Consider the following 21,461-nt stretch of genomic DNA (forward strand, 5'->3'; position numbering starts at 1 on the left):
AGGACCCAGTCAGCTTTGAGGTCTTCCTAAAGATAGACAGCTCCACCCAGATGCACTCTCAGCAATCTCCTCTGGTGTCTCCTTACAGCTGTCAGATGGTAGGTTTCAGCAGCCTTCCCGATGGTCTGTCCCTTCTCTCTGTTGTCCTGTCTTTCTCCTTTTTCTGTCATCACAGCTACATAATGTTACTAGCAACTGCCATACTAAACATATTTGCTGATTCCACTAATGATGGAGAATTAGATAAGCCTACCACCAAATCTGTACGATGAAGTACAGCCATAAACATGTAAGTGATTAAGCATATCCCTAATTTCATTATCCACCCACTCACCAACTCTCACATTTGGAAGATGTTGAGATTACCTAGTTTAACTGGCCATTACAGTTCCCAGAGTCACAGGTAGATACATTTTATATTCCCATAATGAATAATATATAATAAATGAAATCCATCCACCTTATGATGGCTGAGAAAAAAGCCTAAATGATAATAGTGCTTTTGAATCAATTGTGAATGTTCATGTAGGACAAATGGTCCTGCTCCTGCTTCCGGCCATTTGTTTTCACTGGGTCAGCCTGTGCCCACAGTTTTTTTTACTCACTCGCCTTTGTGTTGGAATCTTGCTCTTTGAAGTGGGTTTCCCCATTTTCACACATATTAGTTATGCTCCAGCCATGGATAACATTTGTTTTTGAAAGCAAACACTGAATTTCTAGGCCTTTTATCAGGACATTTTTACTGCGGATGATCATTAGATGGGAGATGTGACCTCGAGGCTGGGGGCTGGGAGTGGGAGTTTTTCTTGTGATGTTTAGCCCACAGCCAGCAAAAGGGACTGTCTAGTGCTGACCTTTTCATGAAGACAAAGTGGCTCTTCAAATGTCACTGGAGTTTTGTAGGTGAAACATAATATGCATTGCTTTTGGTCAACCCGCACATCATGTTTTTTTTACCTGACATATTTGTGAGAGCAGTGATATTCTTTTCACTTTCTTTTTTTAACATTTTTATTTGCACACACATGTGCAGGTTTTTTTTTTTCAATGTGTAAAAATCCTGTTTTCCATGTGACAGGGATCTTTGATTCCTCCTTATTTTATAAATTAACATCATGCTGCTTACCCATTGGTAATGACAGGAAGGCCCCTTTCCACATGGCTCTTTCATTTTGCTTGAAAAACAAAAACAAATGCCAGGCAATTTTTGTTTCTGGGTTTAAAATCTTGCTATTCATGTGAAAGGGACTTCTGTTTGGGGCCTTTAAATGCACCCCGCAGTACTGACTATTAATCCCACTGTATGACAAAGAAATTGCACACGACAGCGAGGCCAAGTAAAAGGTTCTCCTGACTAGCCCTTCGTCGGACCAGCAATGGTTCAAGATATGGGCTAACCCGGTCAGGGCAAAGCTTGATCCAGATCTGCAGTACACTCGAACAACAGAGTGTCTACAATTTAAACTGGATCCCCTGCGAGGATTAAACAGTGCAAGCTTCTCCCTGGCGATGTATGCTGGACTTGCTGGAAAACCTCAGGCAATGCCCTGCATAGTCACTACCAATGTATTTATTTGATTTATTGGGTTTTTATAATGCCCCTATACATACAATGTATTTCAAGGTGCAACAAGACAGGGGGGGCATGGATGACAAAACAGAAATGGTCCTACTAGGCCTTGTGACATTGGGATCGTGCAAGTGCAGAACAGAAGTGCTGGGGAGGGGGAAGGCTGGGGAAGTGGCAGAGGGTTAAGCGAGTTCCTGGGGAGGCCAGGTGAACAGAGCCCAGGGGGACAAGAGTGCAGGGCAGAAAGGTCCACGTGCTAAGTGCGAGGAAAGAGCTGTAAGGGCTAAGGGGGTGAAAGCCCAGCCAGGCTAGTGCAGGGGGAGCAGCCCAAAGAGAAAAAGTGCAAGTTGGGGGGGATCAAAGGAGGCCCAGTGCAGGGGTAGACTGGTAGGGGAATCCCTGGTGCCATGTAAGAATCTGAAGGAACCAAGCAGCCAATCAAGAGGCAGAGGGGGGAAATTAGCAGGGGAGGGAAACAGAGAAGGAGGAAAAGAAAAGGAGGGTCTTGAGAATGTTTCAGAACTTAAGGAGATCCGTCTCAAATCTGAGAGGGGCAGGGAGGCCATTCCAGAAGGAGGCACCTGCGGAGAATAGAGATCTACCCCCACTCTCTGCATGGAGAAGCATTTGATCAGCAGAGAGCTGGAGCTAGAAGACAGAAGGGTTTTAGCAGGGAGGTATTTAGGGAGAGAGAGTTGGATGTAGCAGGTTCCCAGGCCCCAGAAAGCCTTGTGGAGGATGCAGAAGGTTCTGAACTTGATCCTCGCAGCAACCAAGAGCCAGTGGAGAGATTTTTATTCTGATCTCCCCATTCCCATTGAGCCCTATGGGGGCTCAATGGGAATGGGGACTAATGCTTTCCGGCGCCCGCGAATGGGCAATTACCGGGTCCGGCTGAGCCATAATGACCCAGTAATTGCCCATTCGCGGGTGCCGGAATAAATTGCAAGTTTGGCGGTAGCCTGCCGGCTTAACTGGCAAGGCTACCGCCAAACTTGTATTGAGGTCCATTGTCTTCACATGTGTTCAGGAGTGCAGTTTCTCCGTCTCTGGCAGCTCTGAGGCGAGTCTAGTGGTCGTGGAGACAACCAACAGATACAGTGTGGTGGATAAGCTTGGAGATGGCCAGCAGCTTCTCCAATAGTTTGCCCAGGAAGGGGGTAATGGAGATAGGGTGGTAGTTAGCCATTCAGGAAGGGTCGGTAGGCGGCTTTTTGAAGAAAGCGTGCACAAGGCAGTCCTTAAGGAGTGACGGAAAGGATCCGGTGGCAAAGGGGTGATTGCAGAAATCAGCCAAGGCTTGAGCAAGGGAGACAATGAGCCGTGTTAGGCAAGATTTTATGTAGTAACCCTGTGGGAGACTTCACCAGCCTTGTGCTCTTGGCAACAGGGAACCCAACCTTTGACTTAGGTCTGTAATACACAAGCTGCTAGAGTGACTGAGCAGCCAGACTTTTCTCAAAAGGGGTCAATGTGAGATGTAGAGGTGCAACACAGAGATTCACAGTGACAGGTATTCAAATAACACTTATACTCAAGGTTTCTTATTAAAATAATGATTTATTAATTTAACAGTCCATTTTAAAATAAACCTCCTTTAGAAAGGGCAATATGCAACAATAAAATACACTTCAAAAATATACTCCTTCAGTTTCAGTTAAGTAAGTAGATACCCTTTTGGGATGTCACACCACACACTTCTTACACCCTGAAGTGTCTTCAATTACTAGGACATTCTGGACATCACTTTTAGCACTTAAATGCAATACTGAGATTGTAGCTAAAGGAATAGATTAGGTAAGGAACAAAGGTTAGCAAGTTCCCTGAACAGGTAAGTGCTTTTAAATCTTCCAATGAAATATAGGTTAACCCTTTCTCAGATATACAAGTAACTTATGTATGACTTTTTTAGGGAAGGATAAACACAAAGTCAGAGGGTAAGAAGAGTCTGCAGGGAGCCAGGAGAGAACATGTCAATTGAATAAGGTCTAGGGGAGCTGGGGCACTTCTTGTGTATAGCACAAAGGTCTTGCACAATGTTGCAGAAAAGAATCACTGTTGGGCCACAAGCTGGGCAAAGTGTGAAGAGCAAAGATGCAAGCAACTCTGCAAAGGGCAGCTAATGCAAGTCGCCAGTCAGAGCATGCAAGCTACAAACAACAAGAGGTAAGTACCCCTAGTTAGACAGTACCCTAGGTCTGAAGAAAAGGGTCCAGCTAGCTTTGTTCCTGTTGCAGTACTGCTGATCCTGTGTACCTGGGCTTCATTCATGGGTACAAGAGGGAGGACATCTGGGGACTCCTGCACTGCGGTTTGAAGGTCGGCGGCAGCAATGGGCTTACTTCAGATCAGCGGCACTTTGCAGTTTCTGCTACCAGCAAATAGCACCATTGCAGTTCTTGGACACCTTGTGGGCTCCCCTTGATTATGGGGTCCAGCACTCTGTTGAGGTGGCTCAGGCTTGGGTCACCCTACTTCGGCAGGGTCCTCAGGATCTTTCTGGAGCTCGGGTCTGGCTTAAAGACGATGCACTCATTCCTGGTGTTCCTGTCCCCTGGCATTCGGTTCCAACCACAGCGTAGAAATACAGCCAGCAGGGAGAGGGTTCCAGTCAAGTTCGTCTTGGGGTCAGTTGGTTCCACCACCCCAAGGGAACAAGACGTCCATTCCGGGCTTCTCTAGTCGATATGAATATAGGAGCTTCAGCACTGCAGCAGGGCTTCACCAGGCAAGCCAACCGTCCAGGAGGCTGCAGCAAGTTTCTCTTCCAGTTTCTTCTTTGGTCCTTCGTCCAGTGGTCGACTCTGCCTTCCTTGCAAAAAGACCTCGCCTTTTATGCAGGTTTCTCCCATTCATTCAAAGCCTAACTGTCACTCACACAGCAGGGTGGCTGTCCTCCAAGGACAGCCAGCCAGCCAATTACCTTTGAGTGCATTCCTGTAACCAAGGAGACTAAGCACAGGGAGTTTTGGGAACCTCCCCTGCTTCCTGCCCTGCCAGACACGCTGGTGCCAGAGGTGGTTCCTGCACTGAAGCCCGCCAAAGTCAAAATGAACAACGGGACCAAACCTGGCTTGGCGTGTAGAGTAAACCCAAGAAAGACCTCACAAGCAAGAAATGGCGGAAAAAAAAGGCATGGGCCATTTTAACAAAATGGGCACCCATGGGTGCAATACTGCAGCTGAGGGTTCAGCCTGTGGTAAAAATGCACAATGGTAGGAAAATTAAACCACTGCCACCAGCCATTAATTGTAGTGTGGTTAACATAAAAATTTTACATGAGAAAGTAGGTAAGAGGGCTACTAAGTAACCCCCCCAGTACTTCCACATAAGATAGTTTGTACTGGCCCCACATAGGAAAAACTAGTAAGTAAAGTCAAGTTCACTTTACTACTCTTGGGAACAGTAGTTTACCCAAGAGAAGGTATTTAAACCTCAAGAGAAATCCAAAGGACTTCTCTGGGACACTGCACTGACGGTGCTGTGTGTCACAATACAAAAAGGTGATGTCTATAGAGTTTGTCAGACTCCAAAACCAAAAGAAACACAGAATCCAAATCAGATAAAAATACATGAGAGAGTGAGAAAAAGGTCTCATTCACTCCAAGGTAAACATTTAAAGCACTCAAGTCCAGCAAAAGAGCTGGCAGTCTCTAAGGTAAAAGGGAATTAGCACAGAAATGTGAATTCTCCCTAACAGGCCTCATTCCGAGTACGGCAGTAACCCTGCCGGAGCTACCGGCAGGTTGCCACCGGACTCGGAATGATTTACTGGTGCCTGACTTCCCGGTAACACCGGGTGATTACAACCCCGGCAGTCCGGGAAGTCACGCGCCAGCAAATTGTAAGTCCCCATTCCCATAGAGTCCTCTATGGAAATGGGGACCATGGAAGCACCGGCACCGTTGTTAACTATGCCGGTGCTTCTGTGATGGCTTGCCTATCGTGGCCACTGTGCCCGGGCAGGATCAGACCTGTTGGTCACAGCGGCTCCGGCAGGCAAACCCATAGTTTGGCGGTCCGGAAACAACGGTGCCGATAGGCTTACCGGCACCATTGTTTCCGGACTGCCAAACTTCTAATGAGGCCCAATGTTGTCCTTGACAGTTCTGGCTGAGCAGGGCAGCACCTGTTTGGATGAGACCCAAGCAAAAACTATTGGCTTTTACAGTGCTTCGTTTCTCTTTTCACTGAATGGTCGATGGGTTTTATTCTCATGGATGCATAAGTTATGCTGAACAATGTTTGTTTCATTACAGTCTGCAATGGATTGGACATTTTCCTCTCCTGTTTTGTCTCCTTATTAAAGATGTATTTTTTACGCTAACGAATTATGGTTTACATATATGATTCTGACTCCTTCAACACAAAGATATAATGTTTTACCTAATACTAATGCATTGGGCAGAGATATATTTCGCAAGGGAATAGACAACACTGGTGGACTTTAACCCTGGCCTCCGGGAAAATCAATATTTATTTTGTGACATCATTTTTCAGATGGGCATGATATCTCATGTGAAGTCTCTCATATCTTTAGGGGTAGGCAACCTCTGGCCCTCTGCTTGTTTGCACCACGACTCCCATGATCCTGGAACAATTACTATACTGACTTGGGCTGATGGGAGTTGTAGGCCAACACATCAGGAGAGCAGCAGGTTGCCTACAGATGCTGTGAGGGCCAGATTCTCAAAACCTTTTGGGGCGCAAGGGGTGAGATGCGCCAGCACCCAACACTAATGTATGCAAGATGGCTGGATAGTACTTTTTGGCACCCATGTCCAGCCCCTCCTGCAATGCCCAGGTCATATTTCAGACTAAGTTCCCCTAAGCACTTCTAAAAGTGGAAGAAATAAAACAAGCGCATTCTCTGCGCTCCTTTCGTTTGCGCTACCTTTTAATACTTTGATTTCCAAAGCGTTTTCCAATGGTATTTTCCCATTGAAAAACACTTTTATAAATCAGGCCCTAGGTGTATGTGGCCCTCTCCAGATGAAGGACCTAATGTAGAGATTGTATGTGCTACTCTGAGCAGAGATTGATGGCAATGGGTACATATGTCTGTTGTCTGCAACAGTTTCCTAACGGTCTTGAGTGCAGCAATAACAGATGTTTAAGTAAGCGGATCTCTGCCTATGGCTTTTTTGCCAGCGCGTGCCCCTCCTACGTCCCACCACCACCTGACGAAGGAATAGCAGTCTTGCCAGACGTTTCCACATGGAGCGTTTTGTTCCACCCCTTTTCCTATTGCTACGAGTCTCCCACGCCCACTGCAACCTTTGTATTCTCCCAGTACAGAAGCAGAACTGCGAGCAGTGCAGCGCCGCCGACTGCCCTATAAAAGAAACCATGCCCTTGGCCTTGTTTTCCTCGTTTACTCCAGTGTTTGTGGCAATTATATGCATTCTTATTGTCGCCCTACTGCGAAGCAGCAGGACTCCGGGAAAGAAGGAGGACAGCGGCCAGAAAGTCCCCCAGGAATCTCGCCCCTGGGTGGACGAAGACCTGCAGGACAGCACCGACCTACATTTAGAGGAGGAAGGTGAGGCGCTTACCGCTTATACAGAACGCTCTCTGTGACTCGTGCGTAACGGCACCACCGCATGACGTTCTACGCAACCGGTGGGGAAACAATGGCAAAGGTTTGACATGTGCTCATCACGAGTGTTTACCCTGGTTCTCCATATGCTTTTTCTTTGATAATGATTACTCTGCCAAGAGGCAGATTCCTTTTGTCCTGCACACTTGTTTTCGATAGGGTAAGAGCAATTGAATTAAACGTGCATTTTTCTCTTTAACATCTGTTTACTTCCCGTGGTTGTCACTCGCCATTTCATACGTCAATGGCTCCCCTCGCATTGTTATTAGGACTAGATCTGAAGTCATCCAGTGTTCACAGTCCCGTTTTTCTGTGATTTGGGTATCTATAGACCTTCATTTAAACAGTGATGTCGAACGCCAAACTTCACGTACTAGAAGGCAAAGAGCAAAGCCACGATTTGCGGGGTTGCTCGCAGTGATGTGTGGAATCTGCATAACTGCCGCGCGCTGACAGCTCCAGGACACGCTAACCCTGGGCCAGGAGTATGCTGAGAGCTCGGGCAGAATAACAAAAGAGAAGGTTGCCCCTATAACTGCTGGACCCATATGCAGGAAAACTTACATTTCATGTGTTAGGGTGTGGGTGTGTGTCTGGTCGACCCCCTCCCTCGCTAATAGTTATTACACCACAACATTTGGTCAAGTGTTGGCAATAAAAGGCCGTAGGTCTTTATTGTTACAGATATGGTTATGGAACATAAACAATATTTGCATATCAGTAATCATATATTACTTTTGGGCACCAGGTCCTGAGGTTACCCCCTCAGGCCCTGCCGCCTTCTTTGTCACACGACTTCTTGTGGTCACCGTACGGTGTCCTGGTTTTCCTTCCGTTGTTCTTCTCCCTTTTTGTAGGGTGGGAGGGTTTGCGGAAAATAAAAAAAGAGACACTGAGTACACAGCGAACTCTCTGGCTGTTTGGATCCCCGTGCAGGGTCCACAAACAGCTTGTGTCTTTCTGAGCTGCAAGCAGCTCCTTATATAGGACCCAGGGCTGCCTCTGGGTCTTTGTAGTGTATCTGTGTGGGCTGTGAGGCCAGCCCCCAGACCGGCTTGCAGCCGACTGTCTGAGCCCCTGGGGGGGCTCATCTTTGTTGTTCCCCTGCCTGGCTGACCTTGCTTCCACTGTGTGCTTAGCACCCATTTGTTATTGTGGAAGGGTGAGGTACCCTTTCACACCTCACCCTTCTTGCACTTAGCAAAGAGTAGACTGCGTGTCTCCTTGCTGTTGGGGGAGAGAGGGGAGCATTGCCAGGCGTGGGTGGTACTGCCCCTCTCTTGGGCCTGCTGCCATGGGGCAGCAGTTACCCGGCCTCGCTTGGGGATGCCCGGCAACGTTGCACCTAACTGCTGGACACATATGCAGGCAAACTTACATTTGTTGTGTTGGGGTGTGGGTGTGTGTCTGGTCGACCCCCTCCCTCGCCATAATTTATTACACCACAACATTTGGTCAAATATTGGCAATAAAAGGCCATAGGTCTTTATTGCAACAGATATGGTTATGGACCATAAACAATATTTGCATATCAATAATCATATATTACTTTTGGGCACCAGGTCATGAGGTTACCCCCTCAGGCCCGTGCCGTCACACTCAGGTAGGTTATCATCTGCCTGTGTTCAGCCAAAAGTTATGTTATTTGCAGCCTCTGGTAGCTAAAGTACTGTTGATTTCTCTATAAAATTATTCCCTGCCGTGCCCCAATAGGTGCGTGCCATCCTTGTGAAACAGGTCGGGATCACCCAGTGTTTTGCTGGGTGTTTTATAAAGCCCAACCCTCTGCTTATGCAGAATTTCTCCAGCTTTCTGTTCAACTTTCTCCTAGAGTTGTTGACTGATTTGTAACAGGTGGCCCCCTGCCATATTTTTCTAGGCAGAATTGCTGAAAAATAGATTTCCGTGTCCCTCCAGTTGTGTGCAATGCCTAATAGCGAGGCACATATTTCTTTGTATAAAGATTTTCTGCCCATGTTTACCAGGTCGTTACTGCTTAAATGTATTATCAAGAATTCTGACAGGTCTCTGTATGCAACTAGGTCGGCTAGCTTGTCATGGAAGTCTGGCCAGTGGAGGCCTCTGTAGCCCCACCAGGATGCAATAGTGTTCCTGAAAGCTGGGCCGTCTTTAGTTTCTTTGGCCCAAACCCTGTCCTGAATACAAACGAGTGCCCGACTATCCAGGCTGATTTTAGGGGTGGGTCCCGCTCGGATGTTCTTACTGGGGAGAAAAAAGGTGGGAGTAAGAATGGAGGGGGTATGGAGGGATGAGGGTGGTGGCAGAACTATATTAGTTCTGGTCTGATGTATCTCTTGTAACAATCTGACTTCCACCCCCCTATGTTTTTTACTTGTTGGAAGCCTAAACCTCCTTGCCATGCTGAGGTTGCTGCCCAGATCCTGAATGAGTGGGTGCCGAAATCCTTTGGATTCCACCCCGCTTTTGCGATTGCTTTCATCCGCACCCCTTTAACTTGGTAGTGACTTAACATTGCTGTGTCCCTGTGGATTAGGAATCTCCCCCCCCCCAATTTGGGGTGTTGTGCATAATATAGGTTAGTGATGCACACCGGGCAATTTGGTGCATCGTCAATGCAGCAAATGTTGACTCTTTTTGCCCCGGTTTTGGATCATTGTACCTCTATACTGACGCTGTCCTGTATGACCCTTGTTTCCATAATGCCTAGACCATTGTTGGCTTTTGTGCTGGAGGCACTGATTTCTCCCACCCGGAAAGCCCCAAAATAGGCGAGAAAGAATGCTGTTTTAAATAATAATGTTTCATATGGGTGAGAGCATATGCTGTCCAATAGGGTTGCTATTTCTACTAGCTTGACAAAATCTAATGGGCGACGGGTATCTACCTGGGGTCCCTCTAGTTTACCCCAGCCTTTCATTGCATATGAAATTAACGTGCTTTGTGTGAGGTCTGAGTCACCCCGTAGTTTTGAAAAATAAGATATTGCTACGAGGTGCCTTTTCGCTCAATCCTTTTTAAAACCTTGATTGTGCGCCCACTTTAAAAAGATTTCTATATCTTTTATTGTAATTAATTCTACATGGTTTATCCCAGTTCTAAGAACCGTTTGTAAGCACTTACTGTACTGAGTTGTAGTTCTGCTTGCTAAGGCTTTCTCTACCATCTTTTCTAGGAACCCCGTTGCAGGGTTCATTCTTTCTGTGGGCAGCATGCTGCTGGCACCCGTTTTTAAGGTGCCTGGTTGTTGATCCTGGCCTTGGCCCTCGGGCGCAAGCCTTGATGCAGACTTTTCTAGTTTCCCATTATCGCCCAGCATTCCGCTGAGATCGATGTCATCTTTTCTTGGGCGTGAGGCGCTAGCTCACGGAATCTTGCCCACTGAAAGCGAGATAAAGCGTCGACAATGTTATTATCTGCTCCAGCGATGTGCTTTGCTTTGCCAAAAATATTTTCATGCAGTGTGACCGTTGTGATGGCTCGTAGTACTTTGAGCACCAAATGGCATTTGGTGGTTCTTCTGTTCAAAATTCCTACCACTGACATATTGGCGCACCAAACCATGAGTTCTGTGTTAGCCAGCTGCCTGCTCCATATGTGTATGGTTAGCCATATGGGGAATAAGTGTTTTTTTTGTCCATCCTGCTTTGTGCGAAGCCTCGGGCCATTGCGCAGCCACACAGTCGGTGCCCAGTATGGCCCTGAAGCCTTTGCTTCCTGCTGCTTCCGGGAAGAGAACCCTTTTGTCTCCTGTGTTCAATGGCGTGCGCCAAAGTGTGGCCCTGTTGAATTTTCTGAGGAAATTCCCCCATATTTTTAGATCTTCCTTCACTTCTCTGCCCAGCCTGATGTGTAGGTGTGGTTTGGTGCAATTTTTGGTTTAGAACTCTAGGCTCCTTGAAAATACCTTGGCTTGTAGAATGATCGTGGCTGCAAAATTGAGGCTGCTTGCCAATGATTGTAATTCCCTTATTGTGCCCTTGTTTTTTATGCGCTTAGCTCTTCAATTTTCCACAAAAGTTCTAATATTTTTACCTTCGGGATTCTACTTAGGCCGTCTATTATGTCGATCTCTATTCCTAGAAAGATAATGTTGGTGGATGGCTTAGTTGTTTTTTCGGCTGCCAATGGGATGCCCCATTGTGCAGCCATTTTTTCCAAGTCGGTCAGTGCCCTATTGCATTCTTCTGAATTTGATGGGCCCATTACCATAAAATCATCCAAATAGTGGACTACCCTGACTCCTGGTACTTGTTTCTGAAAGGCCCATTGAAAAAAGGATCTGAACTGTTCGAATAGTACGCAGGACACTGCCCAACCCATGGGTGAGGTATCTTTCCACATACATTTTTTTTATCAAAAGTGAAACCTAGCCATTGCTGTGAGCTTGGGTGGACAGGTAGTAGCCTGAAAGCGGATTCAATATCTAGTTTGGCCATAAGGGCATTCTTGCTGCAGTATTAGCCTTAAAGCTTCCTGAAATTGTATCTAGGTGACTGCTGATTCAGTGGGATGGATGCCGTTGTTGAGGGAGTGTCGCCTGGGATAAGACAAATGGTGTATTAGCCTCATCTTCCCGGGTTCTTTTTTGGGTACTATACCTAGGGGAGACACTAGGTAGTCCAGGAACGGCATTCTATTCCAGGGGCCTCCAATTCTGTCTAACTGTAGTTCTTTTTCTATTTTTTCTCTTACTATTTTGGGATTGTCCCGAGCTGAGACCAGTTCCTGAGGATTTTCTGGGACCCTTCTCCTTTGAAAGGAATAGTGAAACCTTCCTTGAAACCCTGCCTGATTGCTGAGCTGATTAATTCGTCAGGATAGTTTGCCAATGCTTCACGAAAATGATCTGGGTTGATGGGAGTTCTACCTGCTGTCAGACCTGGGGGGTTTGTGTTCCTATTGCTCTTCTTTTTTGGTATTATTTTAGGGTAATCTGGTGCAGCTGCTTGCTGGGTGGTCCCCATTGCAGTTGGCGCAGCTATGCTTATACCAGCACTCCTTTCCCCATGAGCATTGATTTTTACCGTAATTCCTACATGGGATGGTGGATTTTGAGGCGTTGTGGGCTTTATTCTGCCCGCAGGTTTTTTCCTAGCCCCCCAAGGCTGGTTTTTCCAAAAGGGCAGCTCTTCCTTCCTATGTTTTTCATTTTCATTATTCCTGTTTCCCCCTTGTGGGTTTTTTATCATCTTGCCCGTTGCTTGGGCCACTTCCTCCTCTGATGGAGGCTTGGCATTCAAAATATATAGATCATGTTGCACCTCATCCCATTCTATTGCTGGTCTTTCCGACATGTTCCTTCTGAATCTTATGTCATATGCTAGCCACCCCTTCCCTTTGTGGGCCGTTTTAACCTCTCTGATTTTATCCGCATATGCCCATAGCTTTATTCCGTCCCCTGGAAATGTTTCCATAAAAATTGTTGCTAGAATGGCAAATGATTTTGACCAATTGTCCCAGTTCAGTTCTACTTGTGCATTCCTGGCTATGGCCTTGTCCTTGATCTTTTTGAGATCGCTGAAAGCATCCTTCCCTTTGCGCTGCACCTCGATAAGCGAGAATATTTCAAAGAATTCTTTTGCCCAAATGAACTCTTTGATTGTTATATCTATGTTCCATGCCAGAGAATTTTTTTTTATACCTGTTGAGTATTTCTGTTTTGAAAGATTTCAGTTTTAAATGTAACTCTGCACTGCTAAATATCATAATATCTGCGGTGGCGCTGTTTTTGGTGTCTGTCAGGCCTGTGTTGTTTGGGGTGGGCGTGGCCCATGCCTTTAGAGGCCTTGTTGGTTCTGGCCCCGTTGGCGTGGCCGCTGGTGCCAGGGGGTCTATGTGAGTTATGGGATCTATAATTATTGTGGGTTCCAGGGGTATGTTCCGGCCTGGTGCCCCTTCTGGCTCGCTGGGAGCCTGTTGCTTGTCCCTGATTTCTGTAATCATCTGTTGCATCTCTTTCATATTTTCAAACAATAATGACAGTTTTCTGCTTTGTTACCTTTGTCAAGAGTGCCCTGCTTGCTCTTCTTTGCTGGGGGGGCTGTCTTCTTCCCCAGTTGGTGGTGTCACCCCTTCCTTTGGTATCCCGTATAAATGCTCTCTGACCCAGGCCCATCCATAATGCTCGGCTGCCTCAATTGCTGCCTGCAGGTATGGTGATTTTCTGTTTTCTTGTCACTGTTTGGGCTCCTGGGGCTTTATTTTGGGTGCCATGCTTCCCCCCTGTTCAAAATAAACAAAATCTTTGTTATCTAAAGTGGTATTCCCTTGGTGTGGCCTATTTTTGGATTGTAAAACATCTGAAATTGTTAATAAATAGGCGCCGGGGCCTTGTGACGGTTGTGCAGAAATTACTAAACTTTTTTTGGTGTTGCTGTTATCCGTCCTAGGTAATTGTGTGCTGTGACCTGGGAAACTGTTGTTTTTCGTCTTAGGCCAATGTGTCTTTGTAGGCCAAGCTAAAAGACTTCTACGAGTGTTCCTCTGCCCACTTCTGCTTCCCTGCTAATGTCTCAATGCCCGCTTTGTCTAGTTAATTGTTCATAATACTATTTTATGGTTCAGACTTCTGTGCCAAGAAAAGCAAAGCCATCTTAATTGCCCGGGTCTTATTTCTCCTTATTGAACTATCCGTATTAAAAGCAAATGCTTCTTTAAACATTCTCATGTAAAGCCCTGCTGCTAATCCAAATCAGCTAGTATTTATAAACATTGCCCACGTGTGTTTTTATTCTCGCATTAAACTTGCATTATAATTGTCTTATCTGATAACAAACGTTCGCTTGTGTGGACCTTATCCTTTCGTTGCTCTGCGCTGGGTTGCTTCCAAACTTAATGAGCAAAAAATATACTTTTCTGGTCTCTGGCTTTCTCCAGAGCATTGTAGCTGGGCAACAGCGGTAACGTGGGGGGCTGACTTACTTTGAAATTGTAGTCGTGAAAAAGCCACCACCTGTGCTGGGTTCCCTTTCTGCTCGCTGCGCTGGATATTCATCCACCCGTGCTTCTTGGAATATTTTTATTGCGTGACTCGCTCCACCCTCCGGTGCGTTTGAACAGGAATATGATCCGAAAAGCAGACAAAGACACTGCGCAGACAGCGAACTTTGTTATAAATATAGAGAAAGACACTGAAAGCACAGTAAACTTCGAAACAGAGAGAGACGCTGAGTACACAGCAAACTCTCTGGCTGTTTGGGTCACCGTGCAGGGTCCACAAACAGCTTGTGTCGTTCTGAGCTGCAAGCAGCTCCTTATATTGGACCCTGGGCTGCCCCTGGGTCTTTGTAGTGTATGTGTGGGGGCTGTGAGGCCAGCCCCCAGGCCATCTTGCAGCCGACTGCCTGAGCCCTTGGGGGGGCTCATCTTTGTTGTTTCCCTGCATGGCTGACCTTGCTTCCCCTTTTGTTATTGTGGAAGGGTGAGGTGTCCTTTCACAACTGACCCTTCCTGCACTTAGCAAAGAGTAGACTGCGTGTCTCCTTGCTGTTGGGGGATAGAAGGGAGCAGGCCAGAGGGGGGTGGTGCTGCCCCTCTCTTTGGCCTGCTGCCAAGGGGCAGAAGTTACCCGGCCTCGCTTGGGGATGCCAGGCAGTGTTGCCCACACTGGCAGGAGTGGGGACATTAAGATATCTATACAACAGAAGGGGTCCTACCAGAGTGACACGGGTCTATTTATTATTTAGTTATTCATCTGGATCTGTTTCTTATGCATGTCAATCCTATATCACTAAGGAATGATAGCTAAGGTTATATCTAATACATTCTGATATAATCAAATGTTTATTCAATGATTTTTTTTTTAGAAATACATATTCACATTAGCAAGTTAACAAAATATCATAGTTTAACTACCAATCACCTGGTAGTGATAAGACACAGGATAGTAGGTGAGCAACAAATAGAACCAAATTCTCAATTACAACATAATTCAAATATAAATGTTCTAGAAAACGGTGCAATGTGATTGCGAGATTTATCCAAGGTCGACGCATTAACAGCGTTTTGGCAGAGAGAGATATACCGCCTTGTTCAGGACCATGTACCCTGGAAGGGATCACATAACAGAAAAGGAAGGGACATTGAGTAAATAATATTTGGGCTAGGGGATGGTTATATGATCATGTTTTAATTAACAATTGTTAGACAACTGTTGGTTTCCTCACCAAGCACCTTCAGGATCCACCCGTATTAGTTTTCATAGGTACAGTCAGCAAATGGCACGCCAGTTGCATCTTGATCCCTCTCTAGTGTTACTTATAGGGAGAGGAGAGGTCAACTGGGACAAAGAGAGAGAGAGGGATGGATGAAGAGAGAGATGAAATGTCCAAATTCATATTAGCCAATATCTAAATGCTTAATTCAATGTGAGATATAGAAGAAATATCACATACCTAGAAGGGGGTAGTGAATTTTTTACAGAACTGTACACACTTCCTACAGTTTTTCTGCGTAGGGGCGGCGGTGTGGTAGGTCACCGGAAATCCCAGCGATTAGATTCTGGTAGATGGAGGGAGAGTCCATCGTGAGAACTCATGGACAGGATGAAGTAAGGTGTATCATGGTAGCAATGTTACATCGAGTGAAGAACATTAAAAACATCACTTACTCTGTGGCAAATGCTTGTGCATGCGCTAGAGTCAGGATGCAGATAATATAGGCTGCACGTGTTCTTGACAGTATGTCAATTTTAGGAGTCCGTTAAAACGGGCGATAAGATAAAATACATTTGTGCTGTAGTACTCATCTAGGAGCGGATGCAACTTACAAAATGAAAACCTAAAGCGATATTCACACTGTGTGGCATCGTTTACTTACTGTATTGTAGAGAATTTTTATATGAAGGGGCGAAACACTATTCTCCCATTCCACGATGGGCACACATCACTCTCAACCTACACCTCTGTGTCGTGGGACAAATCCCCTCCTTAATATCAATATATAATTGCTATATAAATGAAGCTGTTTTAATCACATTGTAATTCAAGTACTTTACAGAAGAAATCTAGTGTGAAAACACAGCTGTTGCTGCCCAAGTAAATGTTTTTTCTGTCACCTGCTCTTACGGAAGACCTTGCCTGAATGCAGTTTCAGACTGTCCGTTTTGGCACACTGCGGTGTGACCAGCCTGCCAGAGTCTGATGCTTCACTGACCACTGGCCATGTGTTGCAGGCATTCTGTTCGTACCACCTCACTTTATTTCGCAAGGGCAATACTAAACTAAGCACATGAATTATCTTCTGATAGTAGGTTATCCTTCCAAGATGGACAGTCTGGTACACTCTTATTGCACTCTTTCAAAATACCTTTATGAGAGTGGGAAAGCGGACAAATAGCACCAATGAGGGTTCCTGTATGCTTTGCATTTAATCACAGAGCATTTCTGGAATATAACAGTGATCTGAGATCTATATATTTGATAAACAAGTCAGTGATAAAAGGACTTTATGTGTGGATCTCTAAGTTCATAACAGACACATGGCTTCATGCTCACATCACAGTTCACAACACGCACCCTAACATTAAAATGTTTGTAACCATGAACCATACATACTCATTTGGACAGTAGGAGTTTCATCATACAAGTCACACGACTGTGTAACAATCTTCATCTTCATTTGGAAATAAGTCACTGCCTTGTTTTTTTAAAAATACTATTAAAACACACCTCTTTTCAGCTTAGTATGTATCTGACCAATGTTAGTCTCATGTCATTGATCTGAGTACTAGTGCTGAGAAGCCACCCAGCAGATGTTGTGCAGTTGAAAATGCCATATAACTTAACATTTCAGGAACTGGTTGACTAGGCTACAAGCCAAATCAGTCAATGGGCCTCATTACAAGTTTAGAGGTAGCCATGCCCTTGATAAGGGCATGGCTACCCCCAAACTCTGGTCTGTCTCCGGTTCCCGCAAAAGGGGAATTACTGGGCCATTCCGACCTTGGCGTGCCCGGTAATTCCCCTTTCGCGGGACCCAGAGCCGGTACGTCCCCATTCCCATTTCAGCCCCCATAGGGCTCGATGGGAATGGGGGGGATGGCAGCAGCGGTACCGTAATAACGGTACCATTGCTACCATCCTGTTCTGCTCGTGGGTGCCGCTCTGCACTCCTGGTCTGACCAGGCGTGCAGACCGCGAGCAGAACTTGTAATGTGGCGGTACAGTGATAACGCCGCCGGCAGCACTACCGGCACCATTATCACTGTACTGCTACTGTTGTAATGAGGCCCAATGTGTTGTCCTATTTATTTATTTTATTTTATTTATTTGTATTTATAAAGCGCACTGGCAGCCCAAGGGCATCGAGGCGCTGTTATAAGAGAGTGACTTAATTACAGTTTATGGCATTGCATACTGGTTACATGAGGTGTAGCAATGTTGGAGCAGGTTACAAGTACATGGTTGGAATAGTATACACATGCAAAGTTACTTGGATGAAAAGTTGTGACACATGCTGGTCGGTTCAGTGTGTTTAGGGCCCTGAAGGGTAAGTATTCAGAGAATTTAGATGAACAGTCATGTTTTAATTTCCTTGCAGAAGGCTACGTGGGATGAGATACCTCTGAGGTTGGGTGGCAGGGAGTTCCATTGGGTTGCAGCGACGAATGCGAAGCTGGAGCCTCCTGCCCACACTCTAGCGACCTTAGGCACTGAGAGAAGGTTGGTGTATGGGGTTCTGGTGGGTCTTTCTGTGAGTGGTCTAGTGAATCTCTGAGAAAGGTATTGAGGTGCTGCGTGGTGGATGCATTTGTGGGTGTGGGGCAATGTTTTAATAGGACGCATTCTTTGACGGGTAGCCAGTGGGCTTGTTTCCTGGCAGCTCAGATGTGTTCCCCTCTGGGGATACCAATGGCAGCCCAGAGTGCATTATTTTGGACAGTTTGTAGTTTATCAATATTCTTTGTGGAGGTTCCAGCCAGGAGGGTGTTGCAGTAATCGAGTCGGGGCCCAATTGTAGCTCTAGCTATAGTCAGGCAATTTTGCATTGTAAGTTAAGGTCTAGCTGTGGTGAGGAGTTTGGAGTGGTATGCCACTGACGAGGTGATGGAATTTACTTGCCTTGTCATAGAGAGGTTGGAGTCTAAGTAGACTCCCAAGGTTTTAACGGCCTGGGAAACTGGGATTTGTATGTTGTCGATGTTAAAGGCGTTCTATTGAGTGTCAAGTTTCTTTAGTGTTTCAGGAGACCCAACTAGAAGTAGTTCCGTTTTGTCTCTGTTTAGACAGAGCCAGTTATGGGCCATCCAATTTTGGATAGTGGAGTAGACAGTGTTAAGGGTTTTGGAGTCAGCCTGGAAGTCACCTGAAAGTGCTAGGAGGACCTTTGTATCTTCGGCGTAGTTTGTATAAGTGATGCCTAGTGAGTCGAGGATGCAGAACAGAGGCCTAGTGAAAATGTTATACAAGGTTGGTGATATGCATGAGCCTTGGGGGACTCCACATTGGATGGTGTGGGGGTGTGTGCAGGCTAGGTCTGAGAAGACTCTCTTAGCTGTACCTTGGAGGAATGAGGTGATCCATGCTATAGCATTGGGCGAGAAATATGCGGAAGTTGGGAGGTGTTGGCACAGGGTTTTGTGGTCGATGAGATCAAAGGCTGCCGAGAGTTCAAGGAGGAGTAGTAGGGCGGGTTTGCCAGAGTCTCTAATGTCGTCCATTTGGTTCTTGAGGTCTGTTAGGGCTGTTTCAGTTCTGTGACCTGGGCAAAAGACAGACTGCCTGAGACCGAGTAGGTTGTTAGCTTCAAGTAACTGTTGGACTTGCAGGTAGGCTGCTTTGTCTATTATCTTTAGGAGAAAGGGAACCATGGTGATGGGCCTGTAGTTGCCCGGTGCAGTTGGGTCCAGCAAGAATTTCTTTAAGAGGGGGTGGACCCATGCTTCACTGAGGCAGCTGGGACAAGGCTGGTTGAAAATGAGGTGTTAATAAAGGCAGTGAGGAAGGGTGCAAGTGTGGAGACGCATTCTTTAATGAGAGTGGCTGGGCAGATGTCACCTTTGCAATTTGATGGTTTGATAGAATTCATGAGTGCTATGACTTCCTGTTCGGTGGGTGACTTCTCTAAAGGAGAATAGGGGTGAGTTATCAGAAGTGTCAGTCGGGATGTGGGGCGCTTGGTGGTTAAGTGACTGTTGGTTAGCTTGTATTTTGCTGTGTAGCGTGTCAAGCTTGCTGAGCATGGCATCTTGGATGCTGTTCCACCAGGCTTCATCTTTAGAGATGAGTTGGGGGGGGGGTCAGTGTTTCCAGCTCCCTGAATATGGAGAAGATCTCCTAGGTATTGGAGCTCACTGAGTCTATCCTGGTATTGAATGAGGTGGCTTTGGCTTTGATGATGGCTATTTTGTATTCTTTTGAAATTTTGTTGAATTCACTTTTAGTGGAGTCGCAAGGGTTAGCTTTCCAGGCAGAGAGTGCTTCTCTTTTTTTTAAGCGAATATCGAGGAGATTGGGGGTGAACCAAGCATTGGAGTGCTTGGTGCGTTTGACTTTCCTGAGAGTGAGTGGGGCGATGGTGTCTATAGCTTGAGTAATGATATTGTTAAATGTTTGAATTAGGGCTTCAGGGTCTTTCTAGAAGGGTGGTGCTAGGGCAGGCACTGTGAGGTGGGGTACAAGTCTCTCTTTGGTCAGTTGACGAGTGCTCCTAGTAATGGCTGGCGGGAGGGGTGTCACAGGTCGGTGGACTGATTTAGCCGTGGTGATGTCGAAGAGGATGACATAGTGGTCAGTCCAGGGCAGGGGTGTGTATGCATTGATGGTGACTTGGCACTTGTGTTGGGCTATCCAATCAAGTGTGCGGCCCTTGATATGGGTGGGGTCTGCGATAGCTTGTTGTAACCCTAGGGTTCCCAGTGCTGTGTTCAGAGAGTTTGCTGAGAAATCTTTCTGGTCGTTTAGGCTGAGATTGAGGTCATCTAGGAGGATGTCCAGGGTGGATTTGTTTAGGTTGTCTGCGAGGAGGTGGGTCAGGGCGGCTTGAAAGTCTGTTACGGATCCCGGTCCTCAATGCTAAAGGTGCGTTTAAGGTATTTTAAAGTGGCAGATATCTTCTTGCCTGGAAACCTCCCAATGTCAGTATCACCATTACCCCAATGCCCAGTCTCTGTGCTTCTGTCCAATTTCCTCCATCTCCGTTTATTTAGGATGGCCTTTCTGCCAGGCCTGGTAAAAGGAAAACATTTTTGACCGAGGGTTTCTCCCTGGAGAACGAGGAAGCAGTGGCACTATGGTGTGAAAGATGCATATGGAAGCAGAAGAGAATTAAATGCTAACAGCTCAGCTTCCCACTGCTATCGAACCTTCGCCAGTGGTCAATTTTAGTCATGACCGCAAAAAGGACTAGGTTGTTGAGCACAAACCTCGTGCCACAACTCCTTGTCATTTACCTACTATGCGGTAAGTGCCCTGCTGCGCGGTAACAGAACATAGGTATGCTGCAAGATGTATTCATTTACTGTTATTATTATTTAATTAATTGGTACTTCAGTATTTTTTGTATCAGTGTACAGCATGACCTCAGGGGGGCAATTACTGGCTCTGTATACACCTTCAGTAAATCACTGGTCATTGCAGCTGAGAATTATCTTAGAGGCAAAAATGTATCGGAGAGCAGAATCCGTTACCGAAATATTTAATTTAGATCACTAACCACTTGCAAATTATATAAATGTGCAGCAGTATGGCAGCCTAAATAACAAATCGTACATTTCATTAAGCAAATACTTTGGCGCAGTCGTGCTTTAAAGTGGACGCTTTTAACCACTAAAAGATTTGTGTAGCTCTGTAGAACACATGGAACAGAACTGATTATCACGTTTCATTTGCAATGTATCGTAAAAAGACCACAGAAACTGAACGAGGTGGAAGGGGCTTGAAAACTGGACTGAAGAAAATCCATTCTGTTGACAGATGATGGCTCTACCAAAGGCCAGACGGATTTATTTTGCAACCGTTTTGTCTGCCTTCTCTGTACACAAAAGATGTTAAATGCATTCATACATTTTAATCAGTGCGTGCCTTCAGACAACAGTGTATCATTATTCTTTTCATTGCTATTGGGCGTCGCTGCACTGCCCACTTCCATATAACTTGTTGAAAGGACATCCCCCATTGGCATGTCCTGCCGGCATCCTTTTGATGCCCCGCTGGACGAAGATGCGGGTGGCCTGTGTCCCTTGTGCTGGCGAAAAGGTGCGTGCAGCCCTCACTGCAAGTGCCTATCAGGCGCTGAAGTTACCCTGCCTGTCTCCCTTGATTATCCGACTTGGACCTCGACGTTCATGGCAGCTTTCTGGGTGGGCCCCTT

The 21,461-nt window shown here is 46.1% G+C and overlaps 1 protein-coding gene across 2 annotated transcripts in view; it reads left to right on the forward strand.

Moving 5' to 3' along the window:
- Positions 1-6,837: 6,837 nt before the first annotated feature.
- IYD (iodotyrosine deiodinase) overlaps positions 6,838-21,461 on the forward strand; it is a 139,797-nt gene continuing 125,173 nt past the window's right edge. Inside the window, exon 1 of one of the 2 annotated variants that reach the window (XM_069608125.1) lies at positions 6,838-7,112. In XM_069608125.1, the coding sequence (XP_069464226.1) occupies positions 6,920-7,112 (193 nt within the window). In that variant the 5' untranslated portion in view covers positions 6,838-6,919. The remainder of the gene's footprint in view (positions 7,113-21,461) is intronic. The other variant, XM_069608124.1, reaches the window with a different exon arrangement.

This window comes from Ambystoma mexicanum, chromosome 4q, assembly GCF_040938575.1.
Source record: "Ambystoma mexicanum isolate Mex_15411 chromosome 4q, UKY_AmexF1_1, whole genome shotgun sequence".
NCBI lineage: Eukaryota > Metazoa > Chordata > Amphibia > Caudata > Ambystomatidae > Ambystoma > Ambystoma mexicanum.